At 37.7% G+C, this 18833-nt stretch overlaps 1 protein-coding gene across 1 annotated transcript in view; it reads left to right on the forward strand.

Moving 5' to 3' along the window:
- The first annotated feature begins 5383 nt into the window (after positions 1 to 5383).
- Positions 5384 to 18833, forward strand: part of nxph1 (neurexophilin 1) — a 38723-nt gene continuing 25273 nt past the window's right edge. The window contains exon 1 of the mRNA XM_026942338.3: positions 5384 to 5947. Coding sequence (XP_026798139.1) covers positions 5894 to 5947 — 54 coding nt within the window. The 5' untranslated portion in view covers positions 5384 to 5893. The remainder of the gene's footprint in view (positions 5948 to 18833) is intronic.

The following is an 18833-nucleotide window of genomic DNA, read 5'->3' on the forward strand; positions in this document are numbered from 1 at the left end:
ATAGGAAGTCTCAGAAACTGACCTAATCAATTAAGTCCCAATGCAAGGTCACATCAAGTGACTGACAATGTCCCAACCTCTGAGCTATCAAGATGAAGGAAAATTTAATTAAGCCAAGAAGATCTCAGGTACAGGAAAGTGGATGTGTTTCCGGACTATCAGATCGGCTGCGGATTGGGTTCGGCGATAGTGAGAGCGGGGAATCACTTAAAATGGATCATCTTTAAAAAAAATTAGGCTCAGTCTCTATTGGACTATTAAGATGAGTGCTCTTGGAGAGACTTCTGCATCTACAGATGAGGTCTGATTTGTAAAGGACATGATGCCCATGGATCAAGAAAGATAAAAAAGTCTTTGTCTTGCAAAAGAGTAAAATAATAAAAATATACAGCTACTCTGAGAAGCAAAGTTATAACTATTACACCAATAATGTTAAGCTGTATGCTACAGATAATTATACACAGTGTTATGGAATTCTCGATTATGATTGGTCAGATGGTGTTGATCAATTTTCTATAAACCCCCTTAGCTATAATATAAAATAATATTTGCACTGTGCTATAAGGTTATGTCATTTAGTTTCATCCATATTTAAAATGAGAAGCAGATACCACGACACTCCGTAAGCCATAATATTGGATTGGACAGTTTTTAGACTGCGCGTTTAGTTCCTTTCTATCCGGTACCTTTACAAAATTTCAAAGAATTAGTTCTCAGTCAAGTCACATAGGATCATGGGATTTGCGCAACAGCACCAGGAAGGTGTCTTTAATTTAAAATAATTGGGGCAAGTGCTTTTTTCCCGCATTTTTTTCAGTTTGCATACATGGCTGATGAGAGTGCACTTCAAAGCTGTTGGCCTGTGCACTTAGAGGACCTATGAAGTGGATGGACGAAAAAAAAAAAAAAAAGCTAAAAGCTAATAATGGCTCCACCACCTAAATATAAAAATGGAGAGTTTTAAAAAAGAAATAGGCTTAATGAAAGAGTATACATCAGGAAACACATATGAAGTGAGAGAGTTAGCTGGCTTATGACAAAGCATACATATTGCATAGAACCTTAAACACTACCACGGCCCTTCGGTTAATGTTCACATCAAACGTCAGAATGGGGAAAATGTGATCTCAGTGACTGTGACCATGGTGTGGTTGTTGGTACTAGATGGGCTGGGTTGTGTATTTCCTAAACTGCTGATCTGGTGGGATTTTCACACACAACAGTCTCTAGAGTTTAGACAGAATGATGCAAAAAACAAAAAAACATCCAGAGAGCAGCAGTTCTTCAGGTGGAAATGCCTTTTCGATGAGAGAGGTCAAAGGAGAATGATCAGAATGGTCCAAGCTAACAGGAAGTCTACAATAATTCAAATAACTACTCTTTACAACTGTGGTGAGCAGAAAAGCATCTCCGAATGCACATGTTGAATCTTGAGGCGGATGGGCTACAACAGCAAAAGACCACACCAGGGTCCATTTCTGTCAGCCAGGAACAGGAATCTGATGCTACAGTGGGCACAGACTCACCCGAGCTGCTAGTTCATCTCGTTATATGTGTTATAGTTCAGAAATCATTCACTGCCTCATTTAAATAAGATCTGGAGTGCGTGGTGCTGAGGTGGCTCTGAATTATTTCTTTTGGTTCTTTTCAGACTATATTACAGTATGTTGCTTTGTATTACTTTTATGTAGTTATAAATTATATTTTTTTGCCTTCATTACAAATAATTGCAATCTGAGCAAATGAAAATGTCAAATACAAGCAAATCTGTTTACTATTCCTCATTATAAGATTATCTTTAAGGAAATAAATGATTATTAAGCCTATTTCTAGGCTAAATTCAAGCCGAAAATTGTCTTATTGTCATATTCTGTAGGTATATATTTGTAAATTATTTCTGTAAATGAATGCTTAAAAATAATTCATCTCATTTAATAATTTTATAATGACAAATAATACATAAATTTGCTTATAATTAATGATTATATACTTATATGTTCTTCCTTGGTAAGATTGATGTTTTAGATGTCTTCTAACATGATATAGCCACTTCTCACAGGATAAATTCAGAAACTAACTTTTTGCACTCAGATGTAAATGTATTATTATAGGTCATTAAGTGTGGCCAAGTGTGCAATGCACTTCAGGGGTCTTCCTGGATGGTACATTTAAAAAAAAATATCATCGAAGACCTTTTCCTGACCCATTACATAAATCTCTCTAAAAGCTTTCGTAAAATACATTAACTACAGAGACTCAAATGCATAAAAGCAAGCGAGAACATTCTGACATTCACATGAGCTACATGCAGCAGTAACTCGTCATGTTCTGAGCTCCATGGTGCTTGGTGCTGCAGATGCTCTGGACATTGTTGAGCACTTATCACCCAGGCAGTGTCTCTGAGTCTTGCCATCAGTCTAATTGCCATGTGGAAGCACTTGATACACGCCAGCTGCATCCTGCGACCGCTTCTCGGCACCCACATTTGTCAGTGCCTTCAGGGGCCGCTTTCACACCCAGATGAGCCGCACTGCCAGTAGCCACCGGCTCACGCCAAAACCTGGCCCCTCTCTGCGAATGTCTTTCACACACGCTGCTCAATCTGACCTTTCAGACGTTTCTCTTTATTCTTTACCGTTTTGTGTCTGTGTGTTTCAATGTCGTATTCCTGCCTGACACACAGCCCAGGATGGGTCTAATTGAAAACCTTGCCGCTATGCAGTCATGGTGCCTGCGGAGTTTACTCCCCTACTTGGTCAACATCTGCCTAAACAATTGGGCATCGAGCCATGACAGCTGAGCAGCGTCATGCCAGCGCACCGCTCAGCTGCCCCGGTCGTCTTTATCTGTCACTTCTCTTCTACAGAGCTATTAGGAAGTGGAAGTCTGCACCCTGTAATCTCCTGTGCTTTTGTCGCAGATTAGATGGTGTGAGTAGAAGCGAATGTGCGTGAGTGTGGGCCAAAGGTACAGCGTGGTGGATTAGACCCACTTGACCTCATGATTAGTACCACGCACTGTGCACTTTGTGGTGGAGTATCAGGCAGACTGTGCCTTAGAAAAGAGGCAGAAAAAAAGAGGAAGAGAAAAAAAAAGAAAAGAAGTCATTTTGCATGCAGGTGTCCTCTCATGGAGCCACACACAGGCAACATTCTTTCTCAGTGCCAAGCATTATTATTTCGCCTTGAGATTTCTATAACAAGTAATATAAAATTAAAGCGCACGTTTGCATAAAGTAATACAAAATGATATTACGAAGATACACCGTTTTGCAGCATCGTTGTATTTTAAGCTACTCTAAAACATGATAGAATGTGGCATGAAAACTCTTAGAGCTTTTTTTTTTTAATTATTTCTACTTCTTTCTGGTAAAATATCAGCTCATGGGTTATTATTTAGAAGAGATAAGTTTCAGAATACAACTAGGAATAAAAAGGAAGAGTACCCTAAGGACAGAATGCAAAATACATACTTGATGTGTGCGTCTTTTTCTATTTACTGTTTCATTGCTTAATGTTGTGTGACTACCTGTACTCCTTAGTTTTAGTTTGGATAAAACCTTGCACTAATATATATATTAGATTTCCTGTACAGTATTTTTTTCCCCTCTAAACTGCTTGGTTTAAGTGAAATCATGACATGACAGCATATGCATTGGATCCAGGCTGTATCCTCCAGCAAAAAGTGGTCAGTTTACATGAATCCCAGGCTTGAGCGGTGAATCTGGGCAGGTGTGATTAATCCCTGCAGGCCCTATCGCTCCATGCTGGGACTTCGAAGGCTACCGGAGCCATTCACAACCGTATCCCATCAGCCCACCACCTGAGTTATAGTGACACGCTTGGGCCGTGGCGATGCAGTAGCAACAAGAGCACTGCAGATTTATGAAGGCAGACCTGTGGTGTCTTTTCTCCTGACCTCTCTGCTCGCTCGTACTTTTCTCCTTCTTAACAACTGAGCTTGTCAGGGGAACAGAGATCTATCACGGCGCAACAAGAACACAGACTCAGCATATGCTGAACTTTTCATTATGTTCTGAACTGACAGGTTATTGTTTAATTGTATATTTCGGGAACGTAAAGCATAAAACATCCAAATTATTTATACTTTGCTATAGGCGATATGTCTGAATATTGTTAATTAGCATAAGAGCAGTAAAGACTGTATGCTCATGGCATCCTTTCTAATCATACAGACCGTCCTGTGCTCATCCCAGGACTCGTATTCATAATATGCTCTTCCTGAACATCCTTTCAAGACACTAAGTACTATTTGTCTTTACAGTATACACTGTAGGAGTGGAATGATTTATAATCTCATCTGGTGGCGTCACCCAGAAGAGGGTTCCTTTTGATCCTGGCTCCTCTCAAGGATTCTTCCTCATGTTTTCTCAGGGAGTTTTTCCTTGCCACTCTCAGCTTTTAGGGATCTAAATCTACATCTGGATTTCAGTAAAAAGCTGCTTTGTGACAGTGTCTGTTGATAAAATCACTATACCAGTAAAACTGAATTGAATTGAATGAATTTACCAATTTTGGTCCAAACCTGAATGTTTAAGGTAGTCAGATTAAGTTTCACTGGAGCTCAAACATTCTTTTTTTATTTTAGTAGTATATTAAACTGTTACATAGCATTGTCACCTCACAGCTTCAGGTTCCCCGGTTTAATCCTGATCCTGTCTTTGTGGAGGTCCTGTGCATGTTCTCGTTATTTCCTCATGATTTCCTCCATGTTTGTTTTTGCCAGTAGGTAAATTGTCTATGCTACATAAATTGCCCCAGGTGTGTGTGTGTGTGTGTGTGTGTGTGTGTGTGTGTGTGCGCGTGTGTGGGATGGAATGGTGTCCTGTCCAGGGTGTATTCCTGCCTCACACACACAGTGCTCCCAGGACTAGCTCCAGATCCACTGTGACTCTGACTATATAAAGCAGTTACTGAAGATGATTGGAAGAAACTGTTACAGATGTAATACATGTGATTTGCTCATGTGAGGAAAAGTATTTTATGTTAAAAAGAGAAAGACACTCCTCTACATTAAACCAATATAATTGAGAAAAAAAAGAAAGAGAGGAAGAAAGGAAAAAAGACGGAATGAAAGAGTAATAGATGACGTAAGAAAAACAGATCCAAGTAGACAATAAATGGAGAGAAAGTGAGAAATATGCTAAAATGTTAGCAGCGTCCTTCCGGGTGAGAGCCGTTACCATGGTCGCTTAGACACGCCCCCTCCATCAATCCCCACCCCCACCCCTGGTGACGCGTTTACCTTGTTTGGTAACAGTTATTCTATCCGTGTAACATGAAAGTAGCCTGTATATATATTTTTGTTGGCTTATTGTTTTGTGTTTTATTTCACACATTAAAAAAAGTTCTCAGGAGGCAGGAATGGAAGTGTTAGAAAGTGCAGTGACACGCTGAGTTTCCGGTGGGAGGGAGCGCGTGCCAGAGCGCGCGATATAAAAGCCTCGCGCTGACTAGCGCGCAAAAAAGCTTCAGAGAGAGGTGTGGAGCGCGCGCCGTGTCGCTGTACGAGCACCTCGACTTCACTGTCTCGCTCACACGCGCTCACACACACGCACTCACACACACACACACACACACACGCGCGCGCACAGAGGTAACTCCTCCATACCGAGACCTTCACTCTCCAGTGCGCACATAAATATGAGCGCGCTTCACCATCCGTCCGGATTAACGCCCGTGTAAGCGTTCCTCTGCCGCACGCGCCCTCCACGCCGCCAACTGTTCACCCGTCTTTCCCGCGTGGTTATGGGGTCCATCATGGCGTCTGCGTCTTAACCGGTGTGTAACGCGGATACCGGGTGGATCTATGTTCCTCGGAGACGAAGAAAGGCCGAAGGGAAATTAGCGGAAGTTTGAGATCGGGAAGGAGGATGAGGGCTGCGTGCTGGTGCGCCGTCTTTCTCCTCACACCGGCGCTGTGGCTGGTAAGGAAGTGCTCCTTTCTCTCTCTCTCACTCTCTCTATCTATCTCTCTTCCCCTCTCTCTTCCTCTTTATCTCGCTTTATCTCCCTCCAACGGTATCTCTTTATTACCGAGACTTTGTTTTTCCTCTGAGAGGAAACTCAACTTCATCTAAATGCAAGAGGAGAGATTTTGTAGTTTCTACTTTTATACTTTTATGATGTGTTTCCTTAAATCATCATGCACAAATAATCATGCACAAATAATCATGCACAAACCATCATGCACAAATAATCATGCACAAATAATCATACACAAATCATCATACACAAACCATCATGCACAAATAATCATGCACAAACCATCATGCACAAATAATCATGCACAAATAATCATACACAAATCATCATACACAAACCATCATGCACAAATAATCATACACAAATCATCATACACAAATCATCATGCAGAATTTGAGCGCTTTTGAAACAACACATTAAAACAACTTTTTATTGCAGCCTGAACGACTTTTCCAGAATACTGGAATACAGAAACTGCTACCCTTCTCATCATCATCATCATCATCATCATCATCAATAATCAATATCAACATCATCATCGTCATTATTATTATTATTATTATTATTATTATTATTATTCCGACTTTGCAGGCTACAGTGCCCTGATCTTAAGTGTTAACAGTGTGAGAATCCGGTGTTTAGCCACAAGGGGGCGCCACAATAAACGGAAACTCATCAGTGTGCTGCATGTCTTGGGCCTGCCGAGTGTTTCGGTGATTTATTATCTGCATGAATCACAGCAAATACACAAACTTCACACAGTTAATTATAACACATTTAAAAGTGATACAAATTTGAAAAAAGAGGAACATTTCTAATGTGCTTCATCCATCCTTGTCCAAAGTTTTCATCTTTCACACGAGCGATATTGCTGCTTTATGATTTTATTGCATTGATTCCTCTTTTTTTCTTAAACAAAGGCTGGTTCATTCATAATGATTTATCTCGAATGTTATTTAATGCTGATATTTGACGTGAGATGATATTTTAAATGCACACACGCGCGCGCGCGCACACTTTCCACTCTCAAAATATTCAACGTGTGACCAAATGAACAAACTTTCCCATTATGTTCTGTGCACTTTTACACACACACACACACACACACACACACACACACACACACACATACACACACTTTGGTTTCGGAAAAGTTGCTTGGCATGCAGTGCACGAGCTTTTCTGAACACGTTGCGCGTGCTGCAGGCCTGCATTCACACTTTTAGTCCAAGTAGAAGAAGCGTGCAAAGTCATTTTACCCAAACTTACAATAAACCTGAGCATTGTTTGTTAATAATGCACTGAACTGTTCATTTGATTCACTCCATAAAACATGCTGAAGTGGCCTAATGAGAGGGAACCACATGCCAGAGGTCTGCTTTATTATTATAGAACTGCTCCTGTTTACAGGATCTCGCGGAATTTCTCTCATTTTATGTCCAGAGATAAAAGAAAAGGGATAATCATATAAACTTCCTGTTTTAACAATGTGTTGGGTTGCAGGAGTGGAGATTTCAGGGATTTTTTACATGGTAAAATGAATCATTTAATGGAATCTAAAAAAAAATATATATAATAATAATAATAATAATAATAATAATAATAACAATAATGGAGGAAATTTCTTTCTTTCTTTCTTTCTTTCTTTCTTGGAGAGAAATAAAAGCTTAAATAAAATAGAAACTTTTTATTTCCGTATTCTGCTAAATGCTTCTAAATTGTATACAGTTTTCCAGAAGTGTAATTTTATAGAATACTAGCTGCTCTTTAGACGTGTTTGTGTGTTTACAGATTTTCAGGTTTTATTTGACTCTAGTAACATGAAGCAGACAAAAAGGGAAAAAAATGAATTACATCCATATTTTGATTAGGAACATATTTTGATTAATGAGTACGAAATAGAGAAAATATAGAAATGTAGAAAATATGCTTAAAATTATATATTAAAGATGTGCATTTAGAGGTAAAGACACACAGATTTCCGAGTTCCGAGAGGCGGATTTCAGCACCACGGACAGCTCCGTTAAAACCCCGCGCCGCTCACCTCTCTTCTTTTCCTTTCTTCTTTTCCCTCCAGTTTACACCTAACCCTGTAAATAAGTCTCATCATTTACACTGTTGTTTCCTGTCTATCTATCTATCTATACACACACACACACACACACAGACACACACAGACACATATATATATACATACACATACGTATATATATATATATATATATATATATATATATATATATATATACACACACACATATATATCAATCAACATCATTTCGCAGACAGCTGACAGTGTTGATGTACCAATTTATTTAATAGCCTAATGAAGACGAGTGCATGTTCTCTGGCATAGCCTTTAAATCGTTCATTGATTTCATGGGCTCCTCCATTCATAGTCAGACACCATTGTTGGAAATAAACGCGCCACAGTGGTTTTACTGCAGAAACTAATTAACACACCCTGAATCCTGGAGCATCCCTGCCCCATACAATACACAGGCATGTTTTTCCAAACACACCGTAAGTGTCAGATTTATAAAGATTGGACTCCAATCTTGTTGGTTTGAATTCATGTTTGCGGGAATAGAAGGAATAACGGGATACAAATATGGTTCCTTTGAAATAATGCATGCAATTCAGCAATATGTTGGAGTTATGTGTGTGTATGTGTATATATACATTTTCCACATTGTGTGTTTGTGTGTGTGTGTGTGGTTGCGCATACAGGCTACAATGTAAAGGTGGCATTTGGAGCAAAAGGGGGGTGCATTACATCATAGCTTGTATCTAGAGTCATGTTCACACACATGCACACACACACACACACACGCACACACACACACACACACAGACACACACTGCACACAACTACATGAAGTCATTAAGACAATCTGACAGCACTGAAATTCCATTTATAGCTAAGAGGATTGAGCTTTAGTTGAACAGGTTTTGAATACTGTAAATCAGAACTCAGCATTAATATCAGTTGAAGAAGCCTACAAGACGGAGCAGGCACGAGACACGGTCACATGATCACAAACAGCATCATAAAATCTGTCCAGACACGAGCACAGCATGTCGACAGAGTCACACTGCATTACTTACCCCAGGAAAAGTGAAAATCCTAGAGTCGTGCTTCGTGCTCCTCGGAGCGCTGCGGGTGTTTGGAGGTGCCGCTTAGCTGACTAGTTCCACTCCACTTAAGCCTCTATCGGAAACTCGGCGGCTGAGCTGTGCGCTAACCCACTCGAGCCTAATGCGAGGCCAAGCAGGTGTGAAATGACTTGTTCAAGTAAAACCGCTCAGCCTTTTGTCCATTAAACCTGTCGCGTGCTTCAGAAAGTTCAAGCACTTCTCCGTCATCACACACTTCCTCACAGAACTCACACTGCTGGGGTTAAGAAGAAACGACAAATCACTCTCTAGGGAAGAGTATATTAATTACAGCCAGCAGTATTTATACAGCTACTTCTATTAAGTCTTTAATGCTGAGAAATATCAAAGGACTGACTCATGATGCTAATAGAAATCTTTAGTCCTAAACTTAATATAAAGTTAGAAAGCCAGCAATAAAATATCAAAAGCCAGCAATTAGTTTGGCAGTAAATGTGCAAACAGCCAGCAGTCAACGTCAATGACAGTGGGAAAAATAATTCTCATTTTTTAAATGAAAAATTAAAACCAAGAAAATTTGTGAGGGAAATAAAGATTTTTAAACGTATGTTTGTCATTCATATATCATTTGTACATTAGAGTTTAATGTGAGCTCAGTTGAAGAAATATTTTAGTTTGCATATTATGTTTATTTATTTATTTATTTGTCCTGTAATTAATGTCATTCTTTTAAATCCAAAAACTACAAATACATTTATTATAAATCTGTCTATTCATAGTAATAAACAAATGCATTATTATTTGTAACTTTTTTGCTGATAGTATGTGAGCAAACCTACAGTACAGTATATATTGTGATGCGTATCGTGTATCGTAGAAATGCCTTCAAGAATCGTGATATGATATTTTATTCATATTGCACACCTCTACACTCAAACAGTCAACACACCATCTATCATCAACCAGCCTATCAACTAATTCTAAACAATGACAGCAGTTTATGGTTGTGGATGTTTAGTAGATAATGTATGAACTGTATATGCTATAGACTATCAGTATGTCCATTTTCTTATTTTCACTCTCTGAACTCTTTCCTTTTTAATATTTCTATCCCAAAATGATGAAGACAGAACCAGCAAGTTGTCAATATTAGTCTGTATTTTTCAGACTTTGTATCCTCCAGCGAATTTCATATTTATGTCTCTCTCTCTCTCTCTCACTCTCTCACACACACAAACACACACACATTAAGCCTGATTGACATTAAGCTCTGAATTGACACAGAGATGCAGGGAGGAGTGTGTTCAAGTAAGATGGCGGAAGAAGGAAGAGCAGAGGCATGTTTAATCTCTGTGTAGAATGACATAAGCTGTCTTCAAACACTGGAGAGCACACATACACACACACACAAACACACACACACACACACACATACTATCTTCATTCCACAGTCCATTGATCTGAGGTCTGTATTGAGTTTAAGGACATTTGCATGATGTTAACGCACCTCCAGTGAAAGTAATGACATCATCAGCGGTGCTGTCTCATCATCAAAGTAGCACTGAAAGAGCTTTAACAGTCGTCTAACTCAGGCCAAGCATAACTACAACAGATCGGTGACATACATACAAGTGTGGAATGCTAATGATTTGTACACTGAGTTGCCAGATTTTACTTACGCCTACATGATCTATTAATAATCAGGCAACTCAGTGTATACTAACTGTGTTTGATTTTTTGAGATAGATTTTTTCATATGATTCAGCTATTTTCATGTTATTTTGTCAAATGACCCATTTATTGTCACATTATATTTTCAAAGGAATCACTTATTTTCCAATTTTTAACGAGTCATTTATACTCACTTGCAATTTTTACACAATTCTTCTATTTTCACGTGATTTTTTTAAACAAATGAGTCATTTATTTTCACAGGATTTTTTCAAATGATTCATCTATTCTCACATTTTTTAAATGATTCATTTATTTTCCCTTTTTTCAGATGATTATCCCCACAAGTACTTTGACATATAGGCCATGTGGTTTCATTTTTCACATCTGATTTTCTTACAATGCTTTTTCACATGATCACATATCATTTACATGATGTCACATTTACTTGAGGTCAGTTACAAGGCATAGCATACTGAAATGCACATTCACACGTTTTCACACGTGTGATCACATTTTACATAATCATGTGGAAAAACTTGTAAAAACTTGTGATGGTCACATGTGAAATGGATGCAATCATCCATATGAATGAGTGTGTGTCTGAAAATTAAAGCTCTAAGTTTAGATTTAGAATCTGATTTAGGTTAGGGATTAAGATTAGGTTTAGAGTTTAGGTTTAAGATTAAATAGTTTAGATGTCGACCCTAGAAATAGTTATGCTGACCCTAGAATTAGTTGAAGGGTCACAGAACTAATTAAAAAGTAAAAGTAAAAGATGTGAATTATGTATGTGTGTGTGTGTGTGTGTGTAATTAATAAATACAGTCTAGACTTAGTGTTAAGGCTAAAGTTAGACATAGCTTTAGGATCAACTACAGAAAAAGAGTTTACACACCAATGCAGATGTGTGTGAGAGGACACTGATGTAATGTTGAACAGTCAGTAAACCAGTGCACGTCCACCTCTCCAGCATGACACCTACACACACTGCTCTCTAAAACGCTAACTCCTTTAAACTTTATTCAGCTTTAAGAACTAGTGATGAGTGATGTGTACTAGGCTGTCATTTTAAGCTTTTATTGTTCTTCATTTATGCTGTGTCATTATAGATGGGACATTCAATAACTTCTGAAACATTGTTTCATAAAACCAATCTGGCATATCAGTCATTAATTCATTCACTCTTCTTCATCGTTCCACCATTTATTTCAATTCCATGCTTGAAGAAATTTCAGTTTGGCATTGAAGAGTTCTTTGTCCTTTTTGAAGAAAAAGGCCATTGTGCTGAATCTGGTGTAATAACTTGAAGTTGTAAGGTCAGTGCTGTATGGTGGATACGAGAACTTCCCAGCAAGACTCATGCATCACCAGTTTTTTGAATTTTAAACATATTTGAATCCGTTATTGCTTTGCTTCTCAGAAGATGTGCAAATATTGCATCATATGCATATATTGGGACAAACACATTATTATAATTGGCTGTTGCATTAAGAATTATTTCTTAAATTGACTATTCTCATTTTCTTCTCTGAAGAAAGTAGCATTCTACCTGGTTTAACACACCAGAGTCTGACTTTTGTGCTTCCTTCATATCAATCCTATCAATATCACCACACACACACACACACACACATACACACACCTACACACACAGACACACAGATAAATAGAGGGAGAAATCCAGGACGCTTCATGGCACGGAGGCAAGACAAGTCCGGGTTGATTAATGACCGCAGTCTCCGCTCGACTCTTCTCCTGAATTTCAATCGCACTCACAGGTCAGAGGTATGAGTGCACTTGAACCAGTGAACAGCGGAGGATGTGGGGGATCACACTCCACACCGCCCCAGACTAGCTCTCGATGGGCAAATTTTTCCATCCTCGCTATATATAGCAGCACTCCTTCGGTTCGCGTCAGGATACTGACTTGTTTAAAAAAAAAAAGGAAGGAAGGAAGGACATGAGAAAAGAGCAGTCTTTATATCATGAATAAGAAGCATGTCATATAATCAATTCTATAATATATTGTAACTTTCAACACAATATTGTCATTGTTGTTGTTGTGGAAAACTGAACATCAGCACAAGCTCGCTCAGTACCAGAGACACTGCTGAGACTCGAAGCTTCCCTTTGTGTGTGTAAGAGGCTGGAACGGGAGAGATGAGAGCGAAATATCAGAGCCGTAAACATCAGTCAGACAACAGCAGTGATGGATTACTCCATGTTTGGACAAATGTCTGCTGTCATTTATTCAGGCTGAACAAGATTCATTTTCTATGCCAAGTTTGTCCAAGTGTGTAAGAACAGGAGATATTTAAATTTTTCTTTAAAAAAAAAAGCACAAGTATTTTTTTATTGTTATTAGGACAGTAGTTTTACTTCTGGAATGTACTGTAATAAGACCCTTGTCCTAGCCTATTCTTTTACTACTCGAGTAAAGGATTCATACAATCCCCCCCACCCAAGATATCCTAGCCTACACATATCCTTTTTAACACACACAAAAAAACATTTGCACACATATTGCAGCACCTTCTATATGATGTATATCAAAGTTCTGTCACAAGCTTATCAAAGTATCAAACATTCTGCACCAACGTAATTAAACCATGCCCACCCCTACCACTAATCTATTTCAATAAGATCGATATGTAATAAATAATTTCACCTCTTTTTTCAAAAAATTATTTTAAACGTAGCCCACTTCAGATGAAACATTTGTGCTTTTTCCCTACACATGATTAGACTTACTGGGTTCATGAAATAAGCTTAAAATTATGTCAATATTTATGTGGGGAAAGTTATTGGTATTCAGAGTTGGGTTATGCAGGTACTGTCAGTGGTCACTGGACTTCCCCATTCAGATTATGCAAATCTCCTGGCTGTAGTTCATGCCTGTGAGGGTGCCAGATTTTTCTTGAGTAGAAGTGTCCGAGATAGCGTTTTTCAATAATGTCTAGATCACCACATTTAAACACAAGCACAGGCACTTGACAAACCTTTAAACCCGAAAATGCGGCCTAAAGAAGGAAATACGTTTATTTCTTTGATGTCAATTTTAATATAGTGTAACAAAACATGGCATGATTTAAAAAGACAAAAAAGAAGACTAATACAATGATATATAAATGACTCAGCTCTGAATATGGCCCATAATGTGCAGTACAAAACAACAATAGCTATACATGTGGCCCCTCTTCACCTTATGTGCAACTCATGAACAGTTAATTAGATATCGGCTGACCTTCAGGTCAAATAATCTTTATGATCAAGGTTCCTACTGATAATTTGTTTATTTTATTGCAACTGCAGTGATGGATTGTCTTGCAAATATGACGTTATGTTGTGTTTGTGGTCATGACGCATGTGGTTTATGTAAGGGATGTTATCAACTTCGAAATGTATGCATGTGGTATATTTCACAAAAGAGGCCTGTTCTTATAAATGGAAGATAGTAGGTCACTTTGAACCATGAAGGAAGAAAGATAAAATCTTAAAACTGAGCAATAAGGCTTCTAATGTGAATGTAGCCTTCAAGATGGTGAGAGAGAGAGAGAGAGTGGGGCCGAATCAATATTGAAATTCTTCAGTACATATTTAACTCAAGCATGTTTGATTAGCTTAAGGGTTATACATTTCCAACTGGAAAGTGAGTTGAAAGTTTGACTGGGACTGCAGAGATAATCACACAGCACTGGCAATGAATATTTATGTCTCATCTTAATGAAGATACAAAACTAAGCTGGAACTGTAACTTAGAGCCAAAGTCCTGATCTGAAAAGCAGACATTATTAATAATGACCATGGTAAACCGTGGTGAGGTAAACCATGGTGAGGTTTATGTCCACTTTCTCATTAATCCTTGAGAAGAGCATGAACAGAAAATGTTTGATGTATCCTAGAGATAAGATGGACTTTAGCTGTAAAAAGTGCTGGGGACAAAGATGCTTCCATTACCAAAGTTTAAAACCGTGACAGCTTATTAACCACCTCCTGCAATCACAGAATGATTAATACTATTTTTAATTTTGTTGTTTCCATCACTGACATAATGTTTCACTGGGAGCCAATAGATGGAAAAATCCCACGAGCTGATTAAATTGGCTATTAAAATGGCAGATACAGCTGGTATAGAGCCTCACTTTACAGCCCCAAATTATGATTTTATTTGTTTTAATAGAAGTTTTAATAGAAGCTTTTACATATTAGATGTTCAATGTACCAAACTCTTAAAATGTTGTAGGGACAAAGTCAGGCATAGAACATATTTCCAGGTTACGTCAGTTGTAAATTTCCAAGTTCAACCAATGGCGACCATCAGAGAGTCAAGGGATTCGGTGCAACCCATACACTATAGTTTGGAAGAATAATGAGTCTCATTTATCAAACTGGATACAAAGAAATGTATTTGCAAAATTGGTTGCAAGAGCATTTACACAAGAAGTGTAGTATTGGTAGTTTGTAAAAAGGTTTGTACCCTGTTGTATAAATTTACACATTAATAGACTCACTAATGTGAATCCTAATTGATAGGATTGCATTCAGTTTTGTAATAAGTTCCAGCAATTTTATATATAGGACACATTATCAACTATAAATCATGTATATATTTCAATTGCCCACACAAATTTAATAAAAATTGTAATGACTTGATAGAAAAAATATCCAAAACAAATCTGTAAATGAAGACAACTAACCCTAGCTATTCAATTAGGACAAAAGAAATGTCACCGTATAAAAGGACAAATAGTGTATGTCTACTGTTCCTGATGCACTGCAATGGCTGAGCTGCATTACTGGAAGATGTAGCGCATTTAGTGCACACCGTGTTCAGGAGGCGCTCTTTCTCCCTTTAATCGTCATTTTGTTGTTTTCTGCTGTGTGCTTTGCCTTTTATGGAGTTTTGTAGGTATCATTAATTGTAAATGTGCAATGAACATGATGGTAATTTAAGAGTGATTCATATTTAACAACATATCCATGCAAGTGTGAAGAAAGTTTGTGTTACTGAGCTTTTGTAAACCTGGTGGGAATTTTTAGTTCAAAAGAATGATAAATGAGGCCCATTAATTGTCTATCTAGACATAGTTTCTCTGAATCTTATACATAGAAGAAGGAGTTGAAAGAAGCTTCTGGAACACTTGCATATAGTTTATATTATATATAGCTTGTAAGTAGACTTGGGGTTTGTCTATATAAGGGCAAATTATGGACTATATAGACTTGTTTTATAGGTTGGGGAACCTTGGAGTGCATACTTGGAGCTGCAGACCACATGAGACATGAGGCACATGAAACACACACTAGAGTACATACAATAAATGAAGCTCTGATTTCTGTCTTATCACACGGACACGAATATCAACACACCCAATATGTACCTAATGCTAGTTTGCTAATTCGCTAACAAAAATAAACCTATCAACCAACAACAGCTTTATTTTATGTCATTGGTTTGTAGCTTGCTACTGTTTTGTGAACCATAAACAAACATGCTATAACGAAAATGAACATATTGCTATACTAGCTCATTAGTTAGGATTTACCAGCTAATTAATGCAAATAAACCTAAAGTTGGTGATCTAACTAGCCCTACATAGATTTGTTATTTTGGTGCTCACTGCTGTTTTGTAACAATTGTTAACGTTACTCGTTATTATAGGTAGGTATAACATACTTTTAATATCAGGTAGAAACTGATTGAAAACGATACATAATATGATGCATGAAAATGAACATTCATTGCTGATTCATACGCAACCTGTGCACAATACAAGGCCAAAAGGGGATAATAAATTCACACATTTCATCTGAGGAGGTCTAAAACTGGCTGCCGCAAAACGTTCTATAGAAAAATAGCGTATCATGTTAGTGAACTCCTTTTGCATATATAGTAACCTACAAAAATGACAGCAAACAAAATACCTAGTGTAGGATCATTGTTATGCTATTTCTGCTACACGTAAGGGTCTTTTCAGTATTCAAGGGTTCTTTGTTACTAAAAAGTTTCTACTGGGAAACCTTGCTGATATGAAAACAATCTGTTGTAGAGTTTTACAAAGAGCCTTCAAGAATTTGCCCAAAGGGGCAAGCGGAATGTTTTACATTTTTTGATTAAAAATTAATTAAGGGTTAGTTTTGTGGAGAGTTTGTGAAACCAAAATGTACAAAACTGCAAATGCTCGAACATTTGTCTTCTGTATTCTGTTAATGGGCTTTTGTAAGGTCTTTGTGTATTCCTCTCTGCAGAGCAGGAAGAGTCAGTAGCTCACAGAAACACTGACTTATCTCACACAAGGCAGCCTTTATCTCAGGAAAACAAATGCTGCCCTTCCTAAGCAAATACTGTCTACTTAGGTATTCTCCCACTGAAGGGGATGTAGGGGTAGTGAGATTTTGAATTACCCATGATAACAGGAGTGTTTGTAATTTCATCAATGCCAGTGTGTCATATGACTGTGGAAAACTGAGGTCGGGGACAAACTCTGTGATTGTTTTTTTCACGTGCTTCCTGTCAGTCTTCTTGTAGACACGTTGTTGTAGCTCTCATGGTGAAATCATCTGCTAATCCAGCATCACCAGGGCATCTGCAATACTATACTGCAAAAAAACAGTCTAATGGTAGAAATAGGGGAAATAAAACAAGTGTAAATCTTCAAACTGATTTTCTTGCTAGTGAAGACTGAATGCCGAGTTAGCTATATTAAACCCAGATATGTCAAGTAGTAAACAAGATATTGTCCAATTTTACGTAAAATAATTAGACTGATACAGTTATATCCCTTAGCCAGATATGTCAGTAGTTTTGGTTGAACCATTTTGATAAATGATATCTTCTGCAATGTTAGATAATTACAGCTATTGATGCTTGCAACAGAAACAGCTAGCTATAACTCTGGTAAACATCGATAACTGAAGCCTTCCTGCATACATAGGAGCTTATTACAAAGAAGAACAGCACAATAGCATCATAACTTAACTATTTGGAATGAAAAGTAATTTGCTATAGTCCTTCAAAATTGAAAGAAATGGCTTTGAGTTAATGCATCAGTTGTTATTATGTTGAACTCAGGCCTACGATTTAATATTTAAAGTAAGTACCACATTGCTTGAAAGAGATTTGCCAATCTTTATTGGCTAATGTTGATTCTAGAGAGCATGCTTCAGCTACATCTCCACTTAACTCCAATTACCCTTTAAGTGTTTAGTTCATGAGAGACTTGGACTTGTTTCTGTTTTAGTCAAAGAGTGAACTTATATTGAAATTAATCATACTTCCAGTCCTCCAGTTTTTTTTTTTTTTTTACATTCTTTTACATTCTGTTGGATAATTGGGACAAAATTGCATGCAAACACATGACTGTTAATGGTCCAATCAGAATTCTTATCCCTGCTAGTTACTTGGATGTCAGTATTGCATTTCATGGCTGAGCCTGGAAGATTTCTCATTGATTTCTAGAATTTCTTCCTTCATGCCAGCACAGAGTATTTAGGACTTTGATTGACAGTTGCCAGTCATTGTCAAGATAAGTTTCACCCTCTTGACTGAGGCTTTAAATTTGTGGAGACTGATGTCAATCATGCTTTTGGAACAGAATGGCTTCCCTTGACTCTCACCTCTCTCTCTCTCTCTCTCTCTCTCTCTCTCTCTCTCTGAAATCCCCCTTTACTTCCAATTTTTCCCTAAGACTAAACACGTGTGCCAGTGTGGATGTGTGTGAAATTCAAAAAGCAGAAGCAATAAAAACACCTAAACAATAGCGGCGTACAGCCTATTGTATTGTATTGTTTGAGATGAGACTCACGAAAAATACATTCAACAGACTGCATAATGAAGTAGGGTATTCATCATAAAATATGATTTATATTAGGTTAGTTGTAATAAAAACTTAATCAAACTGAAAAAGGAGCTCTCTCTTTATCTCGAATCAGGAGAGGCCAGAGCGGTTTAAAAAAAAAAAAAACGTTGTTAGGCGATATACTTTTGAACATTTTAATAAATTGAAAAAACCTAGGAAAAAAAACCCTAAGGCACAT

The sequence above is a fragment of the Pangasianodon hypophthalmus genome, chromosome 29 (genome assembly GCF_027358585.1).
Source record: "Pangasianodon hypophthalmus isolate fPanHyp1 chromosome 29, fPanHyp1.pri, whole genome shotgun sequence".
Classification (NCBI taxonomy): Eukaryota; Metazoa; Chordata; class Actinopteri; order Siluriformes; family Pangasiidae; genus Pangasianodon; species Pangasianodon hypophthalmus.